Source organism: Xenopus tropicalis, chromosome 10 (assembly GCF_000004195.4).
Source record: "Xenopus tropicalis strain Nigerian chromosome 10, UCB_Xtro_10.0, whole genome shotgun sequence".
NCBI classification, from domain to species: domain Eukaryota; kingdom Metazoa; phylum Chordata; class Amphibia; order Anura; family Pipidae; genus Xenopus; species Xenopus tropicalis.
Window position 1 is genome coordinate 22338128 of NC_030686.2, and position 26522 is coordinate 22364649.

The following is a 26522-nucleotide window of genomic DNA, read 5'->3' on the forward strand; positions in this document are numbered from 1 at the left end:
AAAAAGGCAGATTCAAATGCATATAAGGGTTCTGTACCAGCAAAAAGATTCTTGGACAAGACCCAAAGTCTCCCACGTTTAAAAGACAGATTGCACTGCAGAATGAGTGCCACCCCACCCCTGCCCACCCTATTTCCCCACATGCCCACAATAATAAAGCGCCAGCTGTGAGATTAGATCTAAATGATGGAATCTGACAGCAAGCGCTTTGTGTAGCGAATAAATTCGGCCGATGTGAAGGTGCAGAGAGTGCGGAGGGTTTGGGATGCTGAGGAGAGAGTTAAGGGCACGGCAGCCGCTAGGTGACTGGCTCAGTGCTGCAATGCAGAGTCAAGCACTTTAGTTTGGCAGCACATGCTCTTATCACTGCATTGCAGCTCCCAACTTTACACCTGGACCAACACCCCCTCCCCAGCCCCAGTACCTGCTGTCATTCAAATTTCTACTCCCTTACCTGAGCGGCACACATGTCGCAGCTGTAGGATCCCAGCCCAAGTAAGAAGCAGGGCGACAAAACGCGTTCCCCCTAAATTAAGCATCTTGGCCGGAAAGCAGACGTCGCCCGGCTCTGGCTAATGAGTACGTGCAGGTGGAAGCATCCGGGATGCTAGATCATGATGCCCCTAATCTGTGTCATATATGCGCCTGTCAGCCACTCAGCGCTGCGCTGTCACTAGCCTTCCCTCCCGGCCCAGCTCACTAGCCTCCTCAGGCTTCATTTGCATTTCTGACGAACACGCCTGACTTGTTCCACCGCCCACTCCGTTTTAGCCAATCAGTACTCGCAAGGGGCGTGTCTAGTTATGCAAGGAGGCGGGTAAATGAGTAGAAATTGCACGGATTAGTGCAACTTTCTTGTGTACTTACATTACATTCCTTCAGAAGTAACTAAAATGTTCTGAAAGCTTGCTATGATTATCTTAGTTAGCCAATGTTATTTTTTATTTCAAAGGGGTTACCCTGTAAACATTTTGACTGGCTAGTGCGTACATCACTTTTTCCTGCATCTACAATGCAGCGCTGTGATTCTGTTTGCCTCAAACTTTTAGGGAGCATATGTGGGGTAGAGTTGTTCTGCTATTGCCTGTTAGAAGTGTAGTAGGGAGTTTATATTGTAATGACATGTTTTCTTTAAAGTGCTGGAGAGGTCTTGTAAATGTGCCACTAGCGGGGTAATTGTGTTGTGAGGAGTTGAGAAGAAACTCTAGTGCGTTAATAGTGTTGGGTGCTGGTTAGTCTCTGTGCCCTGGGGATTTGTACTATGACATGATATGCTGGGAGTTTTGTACCACTGGTGGGGTTACTGTGTGACATGATATGTTGTGGGTACCTTGGCACTGTTGGGGTTACTGTTCCATAGCATGCTGGGGTCGATGGGGCACTGTGCCATTTCATGCTGGGAGTAGGGACACTTAGTTTTGACATGTTGGGGGAGGGGTACTATGCAACTGCAGGGCTCAGTGTGTGACATTATATGCTAGTCTAGGGTAATGTGAAACTACTGGGGTTACTGCTGTATGATATGCTGGGGGAGAGGGACCACTGTGTAATGAATTGTACTGCAGTGATCCCCAACAGTGTCGGACTGGGGTTCCAAGGTCCACTTTCCCTTTCTCTGTTCGCTCACTTTCTTTGGTCTCTTAATTACTTCTTTTTACATACTATTATCTATCCTTTCCTCCATTTCTTCTGTTTCTTCTTGTATAGAATTGAGTAATGGCCATGGTATAGGCATACCAAGGCAAATGGTTGGGTGAAAAGGAGAGCCCACTGACACGTGGGCCCATCTGGAGTTTTCCTGGTATCAGGGTGGGCCAGTCCGACACGGATCCCCAACCAGTGGCTTGGGGGCAACAGGTTGCTCACCAACCCCTTTGGATGTTGCTCTCAGTCCCCCCAAACCAGGTAGTTATTTTTGAATTCCTGACTTGGTGGCAAGTTTTATTTGAATAAAAACAAGATTTACTACCAAATAAAGCCTCTTGTAAGCTGATAGTGTGCATAGAGACAACTTAATAGTCAATCTTAGCCCTTATTTGGCTCCTCCATGAACTTTTATGATGCTTGTGTTGCTCTCCAAGTCTTTACATTTGACTGTGGCTCATGAGTAAGAAAGGTTGGGGACCCCTGCCGTACTGTAATCTGCTGGTGGTGGGACTGTCTGTACGGGAGGTGGTGGGACTGTTTGTATGGGAGGTAGCAGTCAGTGACATACGAAGTTGAAGTTGTCATGAATTTCGGGTCGGTCCCTGCACCACAGGGGTTGATTTTACTTTAACATGTTATGGGAGTCCCTGTGCTATGATATTCTGTGGGTTCTCTAAGCCATAGCATGCTGCTGGTAGTGGCACTTGAGGGTCAGTGCGGCGTACGTCGTTTGGCAGATAAAGGATACGCTCTGCAGAGGCGGCATGTGTTTTTTGTTTTTTTTTTCATTTCACCACTTTGTCTTTAGTTTCTTTTCCCTAAAAGCTTTATTTTAACAGCGTGACTATTGGATCATTCATTCTGACCACTAATTATGCTATTATGTGTCTTATTTTGATGTTTTAGTGATTTGCACAATTTTTGTGGTTTTATTGTATTTTTTTTATTCCTGTATTAGTGTTCCTGATCTGATTTTAGCATAACTTTGCCATGTGGTACTTTGGTGGTCTCTGTATAGTTAGGGGGTGTTACGGCACATAATATGCCGTCAGGGGGCTCTGTATACAAAAGCTGAGTTGGCAGGTGACAAATCCTTTTGCGCTATTTTCATTTTGGGGTCAGTACATATCACTAACTTTGGTATATCTTGGTATATATTGGTATATATTGGGCATCAAACTGTTCAGTAGACCTCTGGTGTTCCTATTTGGGGTGATTTGCCTTTGTATGCGAGAAATTGTGTGAGATAAATGCGTCAAATTGCAACATTTATAGACGATTTTCTGAAATGTCATAAAAACCACTAATTTAGGAAAGCTTTGCAGATTGGTACAGTGGTGTAGAAAGGACTCTTTACACATACTGAATTTGTCAGAATGTGTACTTTCCAAAAATATATGGTTTCTGTGTTTTTCTCTATAGTTAGGGGGTCTTATGGCACATAATACACTGTCAGGGGGCTCTGTGTGCAAAAGCTGAGTTGGCAGGTGAGAAATTCATTTGGGCTATATTCATTTTGGGGGTCAGTACACATTACAGACTTTTGCATAGGCATATTGAGAATCAAAATGTTCAGTAGACCTCAGGTGTTCATATTTTGGGTGATTTGCTTTTGTATGCAAGAAATTGTGTGAGATAAAAGCGGCAAATTGAACATTTTTATGTGATTTTCTGAAATGTCATAAAAACCACTAATTTTAGGAAAGCTTTGCAGATTGGTACTTTAGTGTAGAAAGGACTCTTTACCCATATTGGATTTGTCAGAATGTGTACTTTCCAAAAATATATGGTATTCTGGGTTTGTCTATATAGTTATGGGTTCGTACGGCACATAATACACTGTCAGGGGGCTCTGTGTGCAAAAGCTGAGTTGGCAGGTGATATGTGCTATTTTCATTTAGGGGTCAGTACACACCACAGGCTTTGGTATATCTATGCATATTGGGCATTTACCTATGTTGATTTTTTAGAATGTGTACTTTCCAAAAATATATGGTTTTCAGGGGTCACCCTACATTTCTGCAGCTTCTACCCCTCATAAAACTGCCATGGGTTTATGAATAAGGTAAAGGTAAGCCATGAAATTAGTGCGCACAAGGTATATTTTGGGGTGTACAACTGCCATGTGCTTTGATAAACCTATGCATAGTCGGCATAAAACTGTTCAGTAGACGTCTGGAGTTCATATTAGGGTGTTTATATAGCTACCTAATGTCCTGTAGAAAATAAGATGCTGCATAGTGGAAGTTTTGAGGTGATTTTTGGAAATGTCATAAAAATCTGCAAACTTAGGAAAGCTTTACAGCTTGGTACATTGGAGTAGAAAGACATGGGTACCCATTTTAGATTTGGGGGAACGTGTACTTTCCAAAAATATATTACTTTCTGGGGTGAGCATACTTTTTTGTAGCGTTATCCCACATAAAATGATGTTAATGTGTTACAGTATCTAGTAGAATTAAGTCTAAAACAACTGGACTTTTCTGAGTTTTTCCTTGAAAACCTTTCACCACTCATCCGAGTGGCTTCTTCAGTTTAAATGACTGGTAGGGAATTCCCCGGTATTTAAACTCTTGATGGTAGTACAGTCACAGACATCCAATCACAATGGTTCCATTGAACTTGTTCAGTTAGGTGTTAGCTGAAACTGACAGGTGTAAGATGGTATGATACAATCACAATGGTACCATGATTCTCATTGATGAAGGTGTTAATCCTTCAAAGTACATGACTGGAAGTGTGAACTGTTGTGAAACCGCCGGGGTAAGGATGTAGGTGACAAGCGGTGTCTCAGGCCCCCTCCTCTGTTCAGGGTTGGTTTTTCCAGGCTGGCAGCCTCGGATGAATGGTGAAACGTTTTCAAGGAAAAACTCAGAAAAGTCCAATTGTTTTAGACTTAATTCTACTAGATACTGTATATCATGACCTGAATGAATGAGAATCTTCATAGACATGTTAATGTGTTGATTTTGCAGGAGCAGAAATGATAGATCGTATGGGGGTATGTTCACATTGGGGCCCCTACATGCCACATACTTAGGTAAACCTATACATATTGGGCATCAAACTGTTCAGTGGACCCCTGATGTTCAAATTTAGGGTGTTTTATCTTGGTACCTAATGCTATGTGGGAGATAAGATGCTGCATAGTGGAAGCTTTGAGGGGATTTTTGGAAATGTCATCAAAATTGCCAAGTTTAGGAAAGCTTTGCGTCTTGGTACTTTGGAGTAGATAGACACGGGTACTAATTTTGAATTCAGGAGAATGTGTACTTTTCAAAAATGTATAGCTTTCTGGGGTAAGCCTACTTTTTTGTAGCGTTAGTCGCATAGGCGGAGGGTGACTTTTTTGTTTGGGGAGGCTAAAGATGGGCCATACATAGACTGACCTAAAGCTAATGTGAGACTTAGTGGATTCGCTGCTGGTGTAAAAAATTAACCTCCCAACTACCTCTTGCCATTCCCACTGACTTCCAAGGATTCTGTACAAAAGTGCGGGTGGGGGTGCTTTTTTTTACCCTAAAATGCTTAGGATGTAAAAGTATTCATATACGTGCACTTCTGTGAGGAGATCTGCAAACATTTGTGTTTGGGATCAGTTAGCTTAAAAGGGTAGTTCACCTTTAAATTCACTTTTAATATAATGTAGACTGATATTCTGAGACAATTTACAATTGGTCCTCTTTTATTTTTAATGGTTTTTCAGTTATTTACCTACTCGAGTATAAGCCGATCCGAATATAAGCCGAGGTACCTAATTTTACCTAAGAAAACTGGAAAAATGTATTGACTCGAGTATAAGCCTAGGGTGGTAGCGAGTTTTTTTTTTGTTCTATACCGTACTGTATGTGTATAACTTTGAATTATGGTAATTAATAATAATTAGCAGTATTCACGTGTATTAGCAATGCTGATCACATGATATGGATATACCTGATCAGCATTGCTAATACTGGTAAATACTGTACTTAGAAAACCAATAGAGGCATATTTCAAATAAATACTGTACTTAGTATTGTACTAATTATAGCTAATTATTGATTGAAGTTAAACACGCATTATATGTGTTTAACTTCAATCAATTATGATTAACTATAATTAGGATATATACATATTTATACATACCAGTATCTAGCACTAGGATCCTGGAAATCGATGCCGGGATTATCTGCAGGGGCGCGTGGCGTCACTTCCGCCCCAGGCACTACTGGTACGCGCAGAAGGGGCGCGAACAGGCTGTGGGGTTGGAGGGGGTTGGCGAGACTTGGCGGCGGGAGCAGGAACAGGAACCAGCGCCGGGACCCCCGTTCCCAGGAGAGTAGCGGGGTAGGGGATGGGTTTTGCACAGAGTGGCTGGCTTCTTCCAGAACCAACCGCTTTGTGTGTCCTAAAAACTTATACTTGTTTATAAGCCGAGGGGGCCTTTTTCAGCACATTTTGGGTGCTGAAAAACTCGGCTTTTACTCGAGTATATACAGTATTTTTATTGTTCAGCAGCTCTCCATTTGGTAATTTAGCAGCTATCTGGTTGCTAAGGTCTTATTTACCCTAGTAACCAGGTAGTAGTTTAAACAAGAGATGGGAATATGAATAGTTAAGGGCCCTGCATGGAAAAATAAGTAATAAAAAATGATAATAATTATAATAAAATTGTAGCCTCACAGAGCAATAATTTTGGCCCCATTTGAAATCTGGAAAGAGGCAGAAGAGAAAGGCAAATTATTCAACAACTATAAAAAAAAATTTAATTAGGAAAGACCAATTGCAAAGTTGCTAGGAATAGGCCATTTTATAACATACTAAAAGTTACCTTAAAAGTGAACCACCCCTTTAGATGTGTTTACGTTAGTTTTATAGCAAGAAAGGCAGAGGGTACTGACACCCCTGGCATATTATATACAGTGAGACACAGTCTGTATTTACAAAAAAAGCACACTATATGCAGTGAGATACAGTGGGTACAGATGGCAGATATTCAGGGCACTATAACACTGGCACGGATACACAACATTGGCTCCACTGTAACTAACTAAAAATGAACAAAGCAATGACAAAAAAGTAAAAAAAATAGTAAGTGCAAAAAACAACAAATATATAAAAGCACAATGAGCTTTTTCAGGGGGAAAGAGTTAACTTACCATCCATCTGTTAGGACAGGTGATAGATTATATATTATTATAGATGTTAGCTAGTGATTAAGCCTTTAGACCTGTATAGTACCTGTGGGAGTGGGATGAAATCTGCAGCAAAAGTTGAGAGTTGGTTCTTAGGTAAAGTTTACAGTCTGCAGATTCTTCTTTTCAGTCTTCATTTCTGCACTGCCTTCAGTTTGTAATATCTCCCAAGCCCTGTCTGCATCTGTGTTTTGATTGGTCAATTTTACTGTCTGTCAAGAAAGCTGTGCTTTGATTGGAGAATCCACAAGAAGAAAGATCCAATCAGAGCACAGCAAAACGGGCTTGCAGGAACTGAAGATTTCCAGGACAGTGCAGAAACGGAGTGAGGTTTTTTTTTTTTGTTTTATGTTTTTTTTAATGTGCCAAGCAGGTTTGGAAAGCATTGCAACTTGGTAGTTTGGAGTAGACAGACAGTGAGAAATCTCCATTAACCTATATATATTTGGTACTGGCACGTGCAGGAGACCTGGGACTTTCCAAATCAGTTGTATTTTCGTGCATAAAATAATTTTTGTTTCTGGTATGTGTGTTTATATTATGAAAAATATGTTTTGTTTTTAATTTTTTAGACATTTAGAAGCCTATATCTTGTTACAGAATTGGAATTACACAAACATTCAACCATATTTTGAAAGCTTAGGTTGTCCTGAAAAAAAAATATATTTATTTTCCTGGGTAAACTAAAAGTCCCCCTGAGGTAAGGCCCCTTAGTGAAAGTGAAACAGTGCAAAATGTTCAAAAACTGTCTGGCAATACAAGTTCCGCCAGGCATAGCCCGGGCAAGAAAAATTTTAGCCGTCATCGGAAGAAGCTGTGATCACTTCCGTACCACGACATGAACATTTCCAGGGATTCTATTCCAACCTGTTCGTGGTTCCCAAAAAGGACAGATCCCTTCAGCCCATCCTCGATCTCAAGCGTCTAAATACCTCAATTCGGCCAGCAATTCAAATGCCAAAGAACCCGGAGCTAGAGCTGATAACTCCAGTGAAAATCAGCAAAATGTTACCTTACCTAAGATTGTACCCAGACAAACAGACAGCAGAAATAATTGAATTTGGATTCTCTTTTGGTTTCCAAATTCCGGCTGATGATTTTAAATGGTCTCCTGTTTTGGTCAATAATTTGAAATCGGCTAATTTACATCCGGAAATAGTTGCAAATAAGTTAAAGAAAGAATTGTCAAATAATAGAATTGCAGGTCCATTTTCAGATATACCTCTAAGGAATATACAAATTTCACCTCTAGGGGTGGTGCCTAAAAGAGAATTGGGTGTGTATCGCCTAATTCATCATATATCAGATCCAAAGGGTCTTTCTGTTAATGACGGCATTTCTCCAGAGTTATGCTCAGTAGAGTATTCTTCTTTTGATAAGGTGATTGATTTAGTTTAACAATGTGGTCAAGGCGCATTATTGGCTAAAACAGATTTGCTAATAGTCATGTTAAAGAATGGATAATGGCTAAAGTACAGAATGAACACCAGAAACTAAACACGTTGACACCAAAATAAGCTGGTACATCAGTGCATGTGTTACTCTTACCAAATGGTTAGAGTAACACAAGCACTGATGTACCGGTTTATTTTGGTGTCAGCCAAAATGTCATTGCTTTCCTTTAAATCACCATTCTGCACAAAAATGTACCCCTTTAGTATAACTGTAACTGAATAAAGTAGGTTAATACAAAACTCTGACCATTATTAAAGGGCATGTATCATCAAAAATGCTTCCCCCACTGGAGGTATGCATTAATAGAACCCACTGTAGTTGGAGAAGCAATAGTTTTTTTTTCCAGAAAAATGACCCCAGTGAGCATCTAGCCTCCCACACCAGGAGGGTGCCATGTCAAGGCACAAGCATGCGCAGAATAAAGTGCCGCAGCTTTCTCATTATAAGCATTAGATGATGTAAGATTATGGGGGGGGGGGGGGTGTCCACTGTTTCTATATCACACATATACCCATAATGAGCGAGCTGGGAGACTCGGTGATTATATGAATGCATGTCACCTATCATGGCTGCTCGCATAAGAGGCTTCCTCCAGACGCGGGTGCCTTTGCACTCTGGGGGCAATTTTTTTGGAAAGAAGCAATTGTTTTTCCCAGCTGTTGCGCAGACTCTATTAGCCCACACCTCTCCGGTGGGGGAAACAGCTTTTTGATAAGTAATTTCAGATCAGATGGAGGACATGCTGTTAATAGGATAATTTTTTCCCTCTCTGGTTGTTCCTTTTGGGGAAACTGTGAAGCTGCTTCCATTCTCCATGTAATGTGTCTCCTGTTCTTTCAGGGGAGGCCAGATTCTTCACAGTATAAGGACAAGGGGCTACTTTAACTTCTTATTCTGTGTTTAGAATTTTATTTATCTCCTCTTATCAGAACTAAAGGGAGTCTCCCTAAAAGATGTATTAAATGTCAATCAAAATCTGCCGCTGACTTCTGCATGAAGAGAGAATGAAGACGGATTGCTGAGCAGGCAGCAGCAAAGAGTTACTTGATTATTTCAAAAACTGTACAACATTTTTAATTGATTACATTTACAAAGGTTATGATTTCCATGAGAAAATTTTTCATTTTTGTGTATAGTTCTTTTATTTCTTGAGCAGAGCAGCATCCCAAGACTTCTTCTTTTCGCTCATTATATACGTAGAACTGAAAACAACGTAGACAACTATGTCCAGCAGGTGGTGCTGTTGTTTCAAATCCATTTTAAAGGAACAGTAACAGTAATTACGATATTATGTACTGTTGCCCTGTGCTGGTACAGCTGGTGTGTTTGCCTCAGAAAGACTATAGTTTATATAAACAAAGCTGCTGTGTAGCCATGGGGGCAGCCATTTAAAGGAGAAAAGGCACAGGTTACATAGCAGATAACAGATAAAGCCCCATTATATTCTACAGAGCTTATCTGCTATGTAACCTGTGCCTTTTCTCCTTTTTTCCAGGTTGAAAGGCTGCCCCCATGGCTACACAGCAGCTCATTTATATAAGCTATAGTATTGTTACTTTAGCAAATACACAACTTTACCTGTGCAGGGTAACAGTACATTATATTTTAAATACTTAAATACACTTCCATTTTTGGCGTTACTGTTGCTTTAAGTAGCAGAATAAAAACAAGTATCTTGAAAATTTCTTAGAGCAGCACTGAGCAATTTTACATTAATTCATCTTGTCAATTTCAAGTTATATTTCCGTTAAAAGAGTAGTTTGAAAGTATGTTACATTGGTGATGTAATGTAACTAAAGCAGTTTTTGAGTGCCTTTAGGGTTGCATATACCCTACGTATCTGGATGTGTGTGCAAGGAATGTTTAAATCCATTCTTCCAGTCTCTTGACCATTTCCACCTATGCCCAGATGCAGTACCAAAACCCACTTTTAAGTAAGCCCTGACCTTATAGGGGAAGTTGCAAGGGCACATCGGTGGTCATAGGTGGTCCACTGTGGCAAGACATATGCCCCCCCCCAAAATGTTTCCCTCAAACAGGGCAAGACCTGTACTCACTGCCAACTAGTGCTAGAAGGATACTCCCAATGGTGTTTAACTCTAGAAATCACCTATTCCTGAACCTGACCACTTAACCAGGAGAGTTAGAACCCTTCTGTGTCACCTGCCACCGCAGGGTTTAACCCTCCTGGTCTTCTCATTGGAGCCTCTGACATCTCAACTAACTATCTATCTCTCACTCCTACATCAAACTATTACAGAACATTTTCACACTGTTTTCTTCTAATGAACTCCACCTCCTTCTGTCACCAACCAAACCCTCCAGGAAGTGTGGTCAAAAGAGACAGAACACATAATGCCTCCCCCTTATAAAGACTAGATAAACCTCACACCCCTGGCCAAATACAGACCTGCCATGAAACACCTTAAAGGAGAAGGAAAGGCAAAGTCACTTGGGGGTGCCTAACATTTTGGCACCCCCAAGTGACTTAGCCTTTCCTTGTCCTTTAAGGGGGTTGCTCACCTTTAAATTAACTTTAAGTATGTTGTAGACAGTGCTATTATGAAACAATTTGCAGCTGGTTTTATTTTCTTTACATTACTTGTGCTTGTTGCATTATTTAGCTTTTAATTCAGCTGCTAAGCTATATGGTTGCTAGTGTCCAAATTACCCTTGCAACCAGGAAGTGATTCAAAAGAGAAACTGGAATTTGAAAAGAAATGGGCCTGGGCTGAATAGAAAGAAAAGCTATAAAGAGTAACAATAACAATGAAGTTGTAGCCTCAAAGAGCACCAGTTTTTTTTCGCTGCCGGGGTAAGTGACCCCCTTTTTGAATGCTGAAAGTAGTCAAAAGAGGAAAGCAAATAATTTAAAAACGAAAGAAATATAAAATGAAGACCAGTTGAAAAGTTGCTATGAACTTGCCATTCTACAACATACAAAAGTTAACGTGTAGGTGAGCCACCCCTTGAACCTGAAGAGGGAAACATCACCCCCTCCCAACTGTGAAACATACAAAGCCTTGGCTGTCTTAAGGCACCAGAGCTTTACTGTAGGCCCTGGCATTTCAAGTACACAGAGGCCCAATAAATAGTGACTGTATAGCGGATAACTGCACCCCTCTGGCTTTTTCCAGAATCCACAGATTGCCAGTCTAAGCCTGCTGGGTATTCACTATACCATAAAAGGTTGGTTGTGGCCACTATTAGATAATTATAAATATGATATTGGTTTAATAGAGTCAAATAACAAACAGTCCCAAGGTTCTGGTAGTTTCCCCTTCTGCCAGATTAAAGCCTTTTCCCCTCTGATTAGATAAATCACCAAAGGAAGGCTTTCATTTTCTCTTTAATTACAACATGTTATAGAAAATGTAGTGAAAGTGCAGAAAAGCGAGAGATATATTTGTGGCAGATAATATCATTTAATGCCATAGATTAAACCGTTCACATACTGTACAGATCTTTCAATCATCAAATGCCTGAAGATGTGCAAATAGCAGAACATGCAGTTTCCTTCCACTGTCTGCAAGTCATAGTAATATTTAGGTTTATGCTTCAAAAAAAGTCTAAGCTTTAAATTAATACTGGCAGCAGATAAATACACAGTTTATACTTACCAAGCAAGGACTCTACAAGTAGCAGTATTGTGAATGATAGCATTTTGTTGGTACAAGGATGTCAAGGGTAACACACTGTACTGGAAACCATTGCAGGGATATTATAATAGCCTTTCCAGTGGTTTACAAGATTTCTTTATATGATTTAGACACTGGTATACACCTCTCTTTGTGTGTGCTATACCATTGTTAATGTTTGCACACCGACTGTTGTGCAGCTTAAAATACAATACAAAGTAAAGTACAGCATGGAAAAGGCGGGCTTAAAACAGGAGCACTGGATATGTTACTAAGTACTGAGCTGCTATTCTAGTTGATGCCAGCAACCTATACCAGGGTTCAGTGTGTTGCATACAGCCAGGAGTTGAGTATTATGTATATGCGGGGTTCCTGTAAAATGTATCTTTGCACTAGATTCTTATCTGAATGCATTCAAGATTATTCTAGTAACCAGCAAAAATGTGGGCACCCTACCTATCTTTGTACGGAGTTGCCATTAGGCAACTGTCACTGCTGAATATGCTGCAATTTAGGACCCGCGTCTATAAAATGTGGTAGATTGTGTTAGAAAACATAAAGAGTGGAAGGAACAGGTATAAGTATAGGCATTCTCAGCTCCAGGACTGGAGCATGAAGCTGATAAATATATCTTTAGAGCAGTGGTTTTCAGACGGGGTCCCTTTTAAGGCCAGCGTCCATTGCTGTTTCTAAGACAAGCCTCTTTCTGGCTATTATAAAGGACGCCAGGCATGGAAGTAAGCTTAGAAATTAGTTGCTGTCAGCTAGCTGGGATAACTATGTGAAAACCAGTGCTAGAGAGAGCTATACAATATAGATAAGTAATTTAAATACACATTCTAATGAGAGAATGCGGAAGAGAAAATCCTGCGTTAAGGGGGTTAGGAATGAAACGCCACTCTCCCCCCATACAAGGGATGAATAGCTTCAACAAATACAAACAGGCTAAATGGGGTGAGAGATTACAATGGAACCCATATCAGTAAGAGAGAAGGGCTGTAGACCAGCTACACAGATTAAGGGATATACTTACAAATAGGGCTTAACAGAAGCTAAATGAGAGAATTTTAAGCAGAGGGCTGGTTGGGGCAAGTCCGCAGCCATCTTTGAACGATTTAATCCTTTCAATGCTGCAAGTGGCCCAGCACTGAAGGGGTTAAACTCTTGTCCCACATGGGGCTTACAATGTCACTTTTCCTTCCAGCCACAACATTTGCAGGAAATGATGCCCAGACAGGACTATACAAACATGTTGGGTTCCTTTCCTCCTGGGCTGGCCCCTCAATAGTTATGTCTGGGATCAGGAAGCTTGGATTCTAGGGATCCTCAATGTCAAGGAACTCCTGCTTTGGAGGTGCAACCCCCCGATACCAGGAACAGGAGCCGTCAGTGCGTTTTATGCAAGCGTAGTGTTTTGCCTGTCGTCCGTTTATGTTCTTCTCAGTCACCCAGTCTGTCCAGAGGCACTCATCCTGAGAGGAGACAAGGCAGGGAATGGAGGGGCAACGGGATATCTGCAAGGAAACAGTTGAAGAAAGAGATACTTAAACATTCTTTGGTCTGTTTATAGATAGTATTTATCATACAATTACTTTTTCGTACAATTTAGGGCTCTGGCACATGGGGAGATTTGTCGCCGCAATTTTTTTAAAAATGATTTGGCGACAAGACGACAATGGATACCAAATGGAAATCGCCAGCGTCAAAACATACGAGGCAACTTGAACTCGCCTCCTGTTTCAAATCGCACACAGACCCTTTTCTGAGCGACGAGTAAAATAGCCTTGCCATTCACAAACATTGAAATCAAGTACAGCATAGTACACAAGGAGATTTGTAGCTACGATAGTGGTGACGTATTGACGCTACGCGCTCAGCGTGTTGTCGTTGCGTATTGACGCACGTAATTTGGGCGGGGATTTTGAACAGGTTTTGTCTCCGTGGCATGGCACAATGAGCCATTCGTGCGAAAACACGCTGCGGGCAACACGCGACAACTCGCTGCGGAAAGAGTCCTATTTCTACATTTATTAAATTGCATTTTTGTATTGAGCGCCTCATCAACCTCGTGGAGGAACGGCCAGCTTTATATCAAACGGACTTGGCGACGTATCATAACAAGCAAAATAGGCAGAAACTATGGGAAGAGGTGGCAGAAAAACTAGTTGAAGGCTGGGATTCACTTTCAGAGGAGGAGAAGAATAAAAAAGGTAAATGATTTGTTTATTCTTTTGTTTTTTTACCAAGTCATCGTGTATTGTGTGTAAAAATAATGGAAAAAAAATCTCAGTGCATAGCATATTGTAACAATTTCCCCATTTTATTACTGTTAAAGACATTCAGGTGCGGTGGAAGCACATAAGAGATTGTTACCGCAGGGAAGTAGCTGCCCAGAAAGCTGACTTCCGCAGTGGTGCTTCACCATCAAAAAGGAAGCGGTACTCTTACGCTGACCAGCTGACATTTCTACTACCGTTTTTTTCTAAAAGACGGTAAGTGTTCAATATTTTTCATTAGAAACTCAATGGAACTTCTATTCTTTTATACCATGTAGAGGCCTCCAGTTGGAGGGGGGGGGGGACAATAGACACTGCCACTAATAGGAAAGTAATCCTTTTTTCTTTTCAATTGAAACTCAATGGAACTTCTGTCTAGATTGTTTTTTATACCATGTAGAATGTTGATTCCAAATTGCATTCAAAGGCCTCCAGTGGGGGGGGAAAATAGACACTGCCACTAATAGGAAAGTAATCCTTTTTTCTTTTCAATTGAAACTCAATGGAACTTCTGTCTAGATTGTTTTTTATACCATGTAGAATGTTGATTCCAAATTGCATTCAAAGGCCTCCAGTGGTGGTGGGGGGGGGGTTGGGGGGGGCAATAGACACTGCCACTAATAGGAAAGTTATCCTTTTTTCTTTTCAATAGAACTTCTGGCAATCTTGAAACCATTGATGAGCAGGAGGGGAACCTTCATGATCCAGCAGCGGAAAGTGAGCTAGGTGAAACACCACCATTGGAGCATTCCCCCACAACTATACTGCACCTCCCAACTAACACTCCACCTCCAAGTGAGGACAGTAATGCATCAAGAAGGAAAAGAAAAGCAGACATTTCATCGACTGAAGTTAAAGACATGATTGCCATGCTGTGCAATTCAATGACTGCCAGAAAGGCACCAAACCTTTATGAGGGCACACTGGAGCATTCTTTCCTAATGGGGTTATTGCCTTCAGTCATGATGGTGCCACAGGCACAAAAACAGCTGATGCTGGTGGAAATTATGAAGTTTGTCTGCAAATTAATTCCACAAACAAACCCAGGCATGTCTGTCATGCCTGTGTCTCACCCATCCCACCCTTACCCCATGGCTCCACCGACACCAAATACATGGTACCCCTACTCCTACCCTTCTACTTCCCATGCATGGGATAATTCTCAAATCTCTGCATTCCCTTCTACTTCCCATGCATGGGATAATTCTCAAATCTCTGCATTACCTTCTACTTCCCATGCATGGGCTAATTCTCAAAACTCTGCATTCACAGACCATTAAAATACCTGTTTGCTGATGTTAGCTCTGTTTTGGGGGAAGTTTGCACTTTTAGCTTGTTGGGGATTGTATACACTGTTAAGTTATTTCGGGATGTTAGCACTGTTTTGGGGGAAGTTTGCACTTTTAGCTTGTTGGGGATTGTATATACTGTTTAGTTATTTCAGGATGTTTGCACTGTTAGAATTTTTGGGGAATGTTTGCATGTTAAATTATTGGGGAATGTTTGCACTGTTTTTTCATAATAAAGATTCTCTTTTTTTGTGAAGCAGTGTTTCTGTATCACTTCCTATGTACCTTACTTGTCAAAATTTTGTATAATAGAAATGACACAGATATGTTTTAAAGGGTTTCAACTTTTTTTATAGATATAAAATATAAAAAAATAAAACTTATGTACAAACAATATGTATGAACAAATAGACAACTAGGGTTGTCGTCTCTCTAGGGCCAGCACCCTTTTCTTTAGGGCCTTGACCTCAGCCACCAGCCGAGCATTGTCCCAGCCTTCCTCCTCCTCTTGCCCAGACTGCACATGGTAGCCTATATGGAATTAAGTGCATTATCAAAAAAAGGTATCACAAACAGGAGTGGACAATATACAATATATGCAATTTCATTTACCTTCCTCACTGGCCACTCCCAGTGACGAGCCTCCTCCGCTGCCTCTCCAATAGGCTCTATAGCCTCTTCCTCCTCCCCTTCAGCCTTGTCCTGCTCCTCCACAGGCTGTATGTCTGCCTCATGCTCCTGCCAATCTATATGGAATTAATTGCATTATCTATCAAAAACAGGAGTGGACAATATACAATATATGCAATTTAATTTACCTTCCTCACTGGCCACTCCCAGTGACGAGTCAGCCTCCTCCGCTGCCTCTCCAATAGGCTCTATAGCCTCGTCCCTTTCCTCCTCCCCTTCAGCCTCCTCCTGCTCCTCCTCTGCATGTTGTAAATGGACCCTGGTAGAATATTTAATGTGAAGTTTAGTTATTGTAGGGTGTTTTTTTTTTTAAAATATTTTATGCATGGATCACTTACAATTTTCATGCAGCTGAACTTGCATGATAAACTCTGGCTCCCTCCGCTTCAGGTCAGACCAGAGACGCTGTAATTGGCGGCGATTGTAACTGCTGCCAAACTTCCGCAGCATTCTGCGCCACAAATGCTGCAGAATTGCCTGCTTCCGGGCCCTTTTATTCACCATCCATATGGGAAGGTTATCATAGCTATGCTTTATAAGATAGCCAACTAACTCCCATGCCTCCTGATCTGAAAGTGCATTAATGCCCACCATGATGAAAGTTAGCTAACTAAATGATACTGGGCACGTGACGTGCTGTGCGCACGCAAACGTGTGACGTCAATGCGTGCAACGTCAATGCGTGCAACGTCGTGCAAAAACACGCCACGACAATACACGAGTGGCAATTACGTTGACGTAATTACGCCTGCCTGTCAGACATATGTGTGCATTGACAGTATATATATATGTCTATACTATGTATAGACAGTAAATACATATATAGATAGAGATATATACTATCTATACACATACATCTATGCATATAATGCATATATGGTTGTGTGATAATGTTAATATAAAAATAGATATATAGACCTATGCGTATACATGTATAAGATAGATGTATGTATATATATTTCCATAACCTGTGTTTACTCTCCTTTGTCACTCTCCTGGGCCTTTCTTGCCCTATGTTCTGTACAACAAATGACAGACATGGTATAAAAATCAATCTAGACAGAAGTTCCATTAAATCCCTAAACTCCCTAAAAGGAAAATAGTGACAGTATCTATTTGTACCCCCCTCCCCCCCCCACTGGAGGCCTTTGAATGCAATTTGGAAACAACATTCTACAAATGACAGACAATAGTTTTAATTATGTAATGAGACTTTATTGAACATTTTTATACAAGATGACATGAACTTCAATGGGACTAAATTCTGGACAACTGCCATGGTACTGCTCCATCAGGAGACATAAAGTAATTGGCAAATTGCTCCCTAACTCACATTCCTCCTGTAGGACCTCTAACAGGAGCCCAATTTACCCATCCCGAAGCCTGATAAAATTATGTAGGACACATCAAGCTTTTATTATATTATCCACAAATTCTGGTTCCAGTTGTAGTGCTGTATGGAATACACGCCATTTGTTCGAAAGAATGCCAAAAGCACATTCTACCATACAGCGTGCCCTTGACAATCTGTAATTGAACAGCCTTTTTGGAACACTCCGTTGTGACCCTGGGTACGGTCGCATAACATTTTCAGTAAGACCAAAGGCCTCATCTCCCACAAAAACATAAGGCATTGGAGGTGCTGCAGTTCCAGGCAAAGGTTTTGGCAATGGTAGGTGACGGGTCCCTTCTGATAACTGGCGTCCCAGTGCTGAATTACGGAAAGCACTAGCATCACCAGTGCTTCCATAAGCTCCCACATCAATAATGGTAAAGCAATAGTTTGCATCCACAACAGCCAGAAGAACAACGGAAAAATATTTTTTGTAGTTGAAGTACTTTGAACCACTTGTTAAAAGGCATTGTGACTCTACTATGCTTTCCTTCCACGGCACCCAAACAATTAGGAAAATTGGTTTTCTTGTAAAAATCCTCAGCTATCTCAAGCCATGTATTTTCATCAGGTGATGGCATCACAATCCTTTGTAGCTCAGACCAAATAAGCAGGCAAGTTTCATGCACAATTCTCCCAATAGTTGTCCACCCAATAAGGAATTGAAAGTACAGGGAAGAAAATGACTGCCCCGTTGCTAAAAACCTGAAAGAACAACAAAAACAAAAGGACTGATTAAATTTAAATACAGTGTCATGCACTGTACAATTGTAAAATACCCACATACATACATTCATTCTGACAAACATACATGTATATGCCCATGTATATACCAAACACATACATACAGTCATACATATATACATTAATTCATACATACATTCATTCATACATACATTCATATGCCCATATATGATACAAAAACGTGCATAGATATGAAAATACAGCATACTAACCTTAGCGTTAGGCACAGTCTTTCATCTGGTGAAATAGGATCCCTCATCAACGAGTGGGCACGAGACAGGCCTGGCTTTAAAATGGTCAGAAGCTCATCAAAGCTTGTTATTGACATTCTGAAATATGTCACAAATTTTTCAGGATAGCTGCGTAGTTCACAGTACAGTACATGAAACTGTCCTTTGCTTGGACGCTGATTCGTAATGGGATGTACCTAATATTTTCTAGCAGCAGCCCTCTGTTGTTTTTCCTTTTGTAGTACATAGAAATAGAGTAATATGAGACCCATCAATATGACCATATCATTATCATATGCCATATTACCAAGAATACACCGTTCGAAGACGCTGAGTGAAGACGTGAAACAAAGACGCCGAGTGAAGACGCGAAATGAGCACGCGGAGTAAAGACGCCAATTCTTAAATTGCTACGTTAAGCCGCAGCGTGATGACGCTACGACGTAAGACCGCTGTAAGTTACTCCTCCCATATGGGAGGGCTAACCATTACGTCAGGAAATCGCCTGTCTCTCAACTCGCCTCTCCAACTCGCGTGAAATCTCTTTGTGTGTTTTGTCGCGCGTCTTGTCGCCAAATCGTTTATAAAAAAATCGCGGGCAACAAATCTCCCCGTGTGCCAGAGCCCTTAGAGAGAGAGTCCAATTCAGACAGGAAGTTTTCTTTTTTGGAGGGAGGGGAATTAAATACAAATCCATAAAGCTGTCTAAGGTCCGTGACACACAGGGAGATTAGTCACGCCGCGACAAATCTGCATTGTCACAGGTGACTAATCTCCCCTCCATGCCATCCCACCGGCTAGAATGTAACCTCACCAACCTCGGCAAATCACAGCGCCACGAATGCCACCCCACCACCGATTTACATTCTAGTGGTGGGATGGCATTGCGGGGAGATTAGTCGCCCGCGGCAACTGAGATTTGTTGCGCGTGACTAATCTCCCCGTGTCACTGCCCTAAATTTGCCTTTTTCCCTTTGGTTAAAAAACCCTTTACAGGCAGAGTTAAAAAAAAACAAACAGCTATGTATTAAATCCATCTTTGCTTAAATAAAAAAGGAAACTGTGGGCATATTCATGGATTTCCAAAGGGTTGGTCAGCAGGGAAACATTGTTCGGTAGTGGCAATGTCTGACCCGCCACTATAAAGAGAGAAAGAAAAGATGAATAAGATGAATAAGAAAAGATGAATAGCCAAATACAGAATTTCTATCCACTAACAATGGCTGGAAGGTGCTAAATATTGTAGCTTTCAAGAAGAGAGCCACATTCAGTTCACTTGCCTTCTGCGCAACCTATTTTTCCATTGGTAAGAAATGGACAGTACTGCCTTTTGTATCAGAAAATGAAGCAGGGTGATTTTGGAAGGGTCAGCCAGTACTTAATGGTCTTCATTAGTTGCCACAAGCATTAAATATGCATTGGAGAGCTTAGACAGAAATCTGTATACTCAGCGTAAATGCAGTCATTAATAAAGTCACAACATGTAATTCCACAGGCCCAGCTGGTAAAAAGACAGAGCCAACTCAAGCCACAACTAGGTGCCACATGAGGTAGTTTTGTATGATTTTTGGACATGTGTTGGCTCTGACTTATTGTCTCAATAATTTTTGTGCCATGGCGATTGGTCATTTAGTTGATCAGACAGGTTCGAAAATTTCAGTCAGATAACAATAAAATCTGTGCATTTGTTGTGTATCTGCTGATATCCTTGGGGGACCTACAATGCATTTCTGGGAACTCACTTTCTTACAATTGTTGTCTGCCAATTATTTTATGTTCAGAATATCCTGTGATTTGTTATTTTTAGGACTTTATCCTACAATTTCAATCTGAATGTTAGTTTTAGATCATTGCATTTAAGCATATGATCGATATCCGAAAATTTGGATGTGTATGGACAGGATAGGTTGACTAAGGCAAAAAGTTAAGTTAAAGTTAAAGTTAAGTTAAAGTTAAGTAAGGCAAAATATAGAATGATGGGGAAAAACCATTGGAAAAAATATTGTAATTTGCATATGTTTCTTACCAATTTTCCCAGCACAGAAAATACGCCTGGTTGAGTTAAAGGTTTAGAAAGGCTGAAAATGTCTTGTATATAAATTCTGCAGTGTGCTTCAGAGCCTTACAACATGTATGTATGTATTGAACTGCATGTAAGATTTATGCCACTGATGACTGATGAGTTATTACTGTGCAAATCTGTTACTATACTGGAAATATTACATGCAGGAGGCTGAGATGGACAGAATTCCCAGTAAAAGTTGATCATCACCAAACAGGGCCCTAGTGCTGTACAAAGGACAGATTGTCCCAGAATATCCTTATAAATGAACAGTGGGACCGTATGAAGCCTTTGATTAATCTGCCCTTGTACTGAATTAGGTCACTGTTTGCTAACCACATTTTTAAAAAATGTGATCCCTTTCCCATCAATATGCCAGGGCTGATGCTGCATGTGAGGTGGCCGCTGTAACCCAGTTTCTATTCTTGGATCAGCCTAGGGGCACACTGGCCACACGTACTACTAACTTTTTTAGGGAATTTTTTTTAATGCACGTGCCCTCTCTAGGACTGGAGAGTAGAGTGTGTGAGTGGCAAATCAGATTTGTAATCACATACATTTTGTATGCATTAAAGCACTCAAAGGAAGGATTTGACATTCAACAATGAAAACTCCAGGATCAGGGTTTAGGCTCTTGGGATGAATCTCTCTATAACTATAACTCTGGGTTTCTATGCAGAGGGCAGGCCCGGACTGGCAATCTGTGGGTTCTGGCAAATGCCAGAGGGGCTGCTGTAAGATGCTATAGACAGTCACTATTTAGGGTCACTTTGTACTTGAAATGCCAGGGCCTCATTTTTGAATATCAGGCCTGGCAGAGCAGAGGGAGTCACTCTGCCGTATTTGCTGGACCAACAGTGCATTGAAATGCTAGATCCATGAAATAGAAATTGCAGTGGTCATTGTGTTATAAATTTCTGAAGCCACTTTGCAATAAATACTTGGGTTTCACTGTTATAAACAGCTGGAAACAAAATTTGTCAGGAAATGCTGTGGCCACTGTAAAATATATGTTTGAGCCACATTCTAATAAATTGTTGTGTTTAAACAGGCGTAGCATAGAAATCAGAAAAGCCAATGTTTGGATTGACATTCTCATAAAACTGCATCCTACTGAACCTTGAGCATCATAATACAGCAATGCTGTTAAGAAGCCATGCATATCCTCACCTTACACTCGCAGCCCATTTCATACCGCTGATTGAGACTCTTTTTCTGAGTTGGGCTAAGAGAATCCCATGGCACAATAAAGTCACAGAGGGTTACGTGCATCTTTCCATCACCATCTGCTTTACCTGAAGGGGCAGTAAATGGAAAGTGAAGGGTCAAGGCAGGAGATAAGATGGCATTATCAAACAGATATACAAACTTATCATACCTGCAATCAGATATTCCTTCTTTCCAGCAATTTCCAGTGTCACCCCGCACACTGCTGATGATGGAGCAGTGTAGATAAATTCTATATCCTTATCGGGTCCCTTAAACATCTGCAAGGATAGGCAGAGCAAATCATAATCAGATTTTAAGGACAAAAATGAGACATACAGGGAGGTTTTCAGATAAATAACTGATATATTGTGCAACATAACAACACTACTATTAAATTCAAAAGCAATTATGAGACCTATTTCTTCTTGTACTGCAATATTTTGAATACTTTTACAAAACTCCCATTAAGCCATCCCCATCCCAGTCTTTATAGTTATAGCAATATTTTGCTGGGAAATCTCAGTCACCACAGCCATGTTTTTATTTCTTTGCAGCCTGCCCTGTGGGTGGAAAGCCAAAGCCACAATCCAAATGACATGCAAGCTTGGGGGCAGCCTTCCTAAGCACACAGTGATGTATTTATAGGTGATGGGCAGCAGGTAGGACATCCCCTGTCTTGTAAGGTGCAAGCCAGCTAGAGTGTGCCATCAGCCCAAGGTGCAGCAGAGCCCTGTACTTAACCATGGAGCGATATCTGTCCAGATCATTTGCTCAACACATATGAACTGATTATCGTATGAAACCTTGTACATGTATGACGAACATTTTTGGTTCTTAAAGCTAACGTGGGTAGCCTTTTGGTTAAGTCCCACACTGCCATGTGTAGTTTTCACTTCCTAATGATGTATCCCACAAAATATGTATTCCACTGCAAAAGTCATGTTTGTGGCTAATTAAAATTGGTTACACGCCAAGTGAGTGTGGGCCTTTCCTATCTATTTTGCACTGGGATGATATAGTCACACCCTGTCCTGGGAACCTTCCTTGCTGTGTTTCACACCTTGCCTCATGGCAGGAGCAGGACTCAGGGTCGGTCTGGACCCTGCCAGGAACTGCAGCCACTCCCTCCACCCCCCATCCACATGGGCGAATGCAGTAAGATAGGCGGTACATACGTTCATCGCCATTGTTGGGCTCAGCCCAAAAAGGTGCAATTTATAGCCCCTAGTGCCCTAGTTCATGATTACATGGATTGCTGCTTGCATTGTATGGGTTCTGCTAGTTTGCAGCCTGCCAATGATCTCTGCCTGGTTATCAAATACCATTGTATAATGCCCTTTGGCCTGGACTCCGGTTCTGCTTTCCTTGTACCAGTCACACTGTCTTACTAGTCTGGTGTCTCAAGTGAGGTAGGCTCTCCATACAGTGTCAAAATAGGCAGGAGCTGGAGATTTATCAGCTGGGACGGTCAAATACTGGCTGGATGGCCCCACTGACCCAGGAACTTTGGCCGGTCCACATATATATATATATATTTTTTTATATATTTGTTGGGTTTTTTTTGACAATAATAAAAAAGGCACATTAAAAAAATCAAACCAGAACTTGCATTTTATTGAACTTTATTATTCTGTCATATGAACATTTCTGCATTCACACTCACACAGATAAATACACTTACATTACACAGTTACTCTGCACAGTACTCAGGCATAACACACTGCATCCACATATAAGTAACAGCTACATAAATACTTATAGAAACCTGTCAGCTTGGAGTAGACATTATTTTTCTTATATTTAGGGTTTATAAGGCTAAAAAACATTGATTACTGTATTTTGAGAGAATGTACCTCTGCTAATGTTGATTGGTACCTGAAAATAACTAGCAGATATGGAAAGGAAAATATATATATATATATATATATATATATATATATATATATATATATTATCTGAATTTTCAGATCATGGAACAACAGCCTCTGTATTAATGAACTCTCCCTACCTCCTCCAGCCAACTATACACGGTCATACAAATGTGACATTTCTGTAGTTGTACTTCATGGTACTTGACGCATAAGGAGGTTAGCCCTGTAACTTATGGGTGATGGTGCTGTGAGTGTGCTCTGCAGTAACACAAACAGCATTGGACAGTGGCCTCCTTCACAACTAGAAGTACATGGACCTCTTGCTTGAGTCTGAGAATCTCGGTACTCAGCAGCTTCAGCTTTTATTTATGGTTCCTTCTTCCGCGCAAGTGGGGGACAGTGAATCTACAAAAAGGAGTTTAAAAGGTTAATTTGCATTTATTATGAATTTATAGTGGTATCTCTCCCTGACCAAGGGCCAGAGACATTCCTCATGCACCAAGAAGATCACAAAAATGTCTGTCCTGTTGTTAGTTATGTTTTACAGCTTGAGCAAGAATGAGCAATTTCAACATGGAAAGCACTCCTGAGATAAAAAGCCATCATTAGCATCTTGGCCATAGAGCATACTACAGGATAGCAATGTTTCAAGGCAGACCCATTACCAGCTACTAAAAATTGCCAACATATTATAGCCTGTCTCACAGTGACCCCTTGTGGTTACATTGTAAAAAAAACACAATACTAATGTCACAACCATCAGATAAATATATAAAGTACAAGTATGGGACCCATTATCCGGAAACCTGTTATCCAGAAAGTTCAGACTTACAGAAAGGCAATCTACCATAGACTTCATTTTAATAAAATAATTTTTCTCTGTAATATTAAGACAGTACCTTGTACTTGATCCTAATTAAGATATAATCCATCATTTTTGGAGCCAAAACAACCTGAACATAAAGTTACTAGACCTGACTTTTACATTCTATGGTCATTTGTATCTGGGATCCCTCCTTTGAGCCATCACACTGGGGTTTATTAACAAACATGGCTCGTCTTTAGGACATTTTATCTGTGTAGCCATTAAGACAAGGGAAAATGCCCTGGCAGTTATCCTCCTACATAAACACAGATTACAGTTAAGTCAATAATTTTTACTAACAGTCTCTTAGGGCCGTGACACACGGGGAGATTAGTCGCGGGATTAATCTCCCCGCAATGCCATCCCACTGGCTATACTGTATACAGCTGGTGGGATGGCATACGCGGCGCCGCAATGTCCCGAAGTCGCCCGAAGTTTCCTCTCAAGACAGGATATCGCAGCGGCACGTATGCCATCCCACGGCCGATTTACATTCTAGCCGGTGGGATGGCATTGCAGGGAGATTAGTTGCCCGCGACAACAAAGATTTGTTGCGGGGCGACTTATCTCCCTATCTGCCACTGCCCTTAAGTATCAAATGTAAGAGATTATACCCAGCCAGGGGCGCTGATACCATGAGGAAAACCTTTTACCAGGGGTGGCAAAAAGCTACTTCTGCCAACTTTAAGAGTTGAAGTTCTGGTTATTTAACCAAAATCTTGGCTTTTCTAGTGCCTTCTGCATTAGTGAAGCAGCCCCCCCCCCCCCCCCCCCCCCCATGACCCGCTACAGGGCTGAATTTCTGAGCTGCCTCAGGATGTCCTAAGGCCCAGAAAGGCCCTTTACCTAGCTTTAAGCATGCGTTAAATAATGGGAGCAGTAAAAAAAGGCTTATGCAAAGGACTACCCAGTATGTTGCTTTGCGCAAGGTGCTACTTAGCTTAAGACAGGGCCTCTGTACAAAGATGCAGGAAAATGAAGTGGTATAAGGAAGGCTTGTGTTAAAAAAAGAACATTCCTCTTTTCCTCAGACTGTACCTGTACCTTATACAAAGGACTAAATCTGTATCAGTACCAGATTTGTGGTGGGTTTTAGTAAATAAGAACATGCCAAAAAATGACTTTGGAAACACCATTCCATTAAGGGCCACTATACGTTTAATATTTTTTTTTTTCGTGTTAATAGAATGAACACAAATACACATGAATATAGTTCCTTTGTACATTTGCTATTTTTAATGTGATGAAGACTAGGGAGCACATTTACTAACCCACGAACGGGTCGAAATGAGTCCGATTGCGTTTTTTTCGTAATGATCGGTATTTTGCGATTTTTTCGTATTTTTTGCGATTTTTTCGGCTTCTTTACGAATTTTTCGTTACCAATACGATTTTTGCGTAAAAACGCGAGTTTTTCGTAGCCATTACGAAAGTTGCGTAAAATCTGGCGATTTTTCGTAGCATTAAAACTTGCGCAAAGAGTTGCGCTTTTTTCGTAGCGTTAAAACTTACGCGAAACTTTGCGCCATTTAAGTTTTAGCGCTACGAAAAAGGCGCAACTTTTCGCGTAAGTTTTAACGCTACGCAAAAAGCGCAACTTTTTACGCAACTTTCGTAATGGCTACGAAAAACTCGCGTTTTTACGCAAAAATCGTATTGGTAACGAAAAATTCGTAAAGAAGCCGAAAAAATCGCAACAAATACGAAAAAGTCGCAAAATGTTCGTTTTCAAGTCGGGTCGGATTCGTGGGTTAGTAAATCAGCCCCTAGGTTTAGCTAAACAGCTTTGCGACTGGTCTTAATTTTGTTTTGTAAGGTTCTGAGTGGTTGCTATGGTTACTATTCTCCAGAAAGAAAATTCAAGCTCTGGCTAGAAATCTATTTTTTTGCCATTTTTCTGAGGTTATTTTATGGTATGCTGTACACAACTGTGGAATATGTTGGTGCTTCATAAATACACAGGTGTTAGCTGGCAAATG

At 40.9% G+C, this 26522-nt stretch overlaps 2 protein-coding genes and 1 long non-coding RNA gene across 3 annotated transcripts in view; all 3 read right to left on the reverse strand.

Annotated features, from left to right (window-relative positions):
- Positions 1 to 684, reverse strand: part of cntnap1 (contactin associated protein 1) — a 62527-nt gene extending 61843 nt beyond the window's left edge. Inside the window, 1 exon segment of the mRNA NM_001097290.1 lies at positions 455 to 684. Within this exon segment, the coding sequence (NP_001090759.1) occupies positions 455 to 539 (85 nt within the window). The 5' untranslated portion in view covers positions 540 to 684.
- Positions 685 to 11681: 10997 nt separating this feature from the next.
- The window catches only part of timp2 (TIMP metallopeptidase inhibitor 2), a 33970-nt gene continuing 19129 nt past the window's right edge, over positions 11682 to 26522 (reverse strand). Inside the window, 3 exon segments of the mRNA NM_001015760.1 lie at positions 11682 to 13428; positions 21769 to 21893; positions 21977 to 22085. Of these exon segments, the coding sequence (NP_001015760.1) occupies positions 13231 to 13428; positions 21769 to 21893; positions 21977 to 22085 (432 nt within the window). The 3' untranslated portion in view covers positions 11682 to 13230.
- On the reverse strand, positions 16482 to 20242 carry LOC105945287. Its single transcript, XR_004220644.1, has 2 exons — positions 18519 to 20242; positions 16482 to 18267 (listed from the first exon to the last, which is right to left on the reverse strand). It is a non-coding gene; the product is annotated as an uncharacterized LOC105945287 (long non-coding RNA).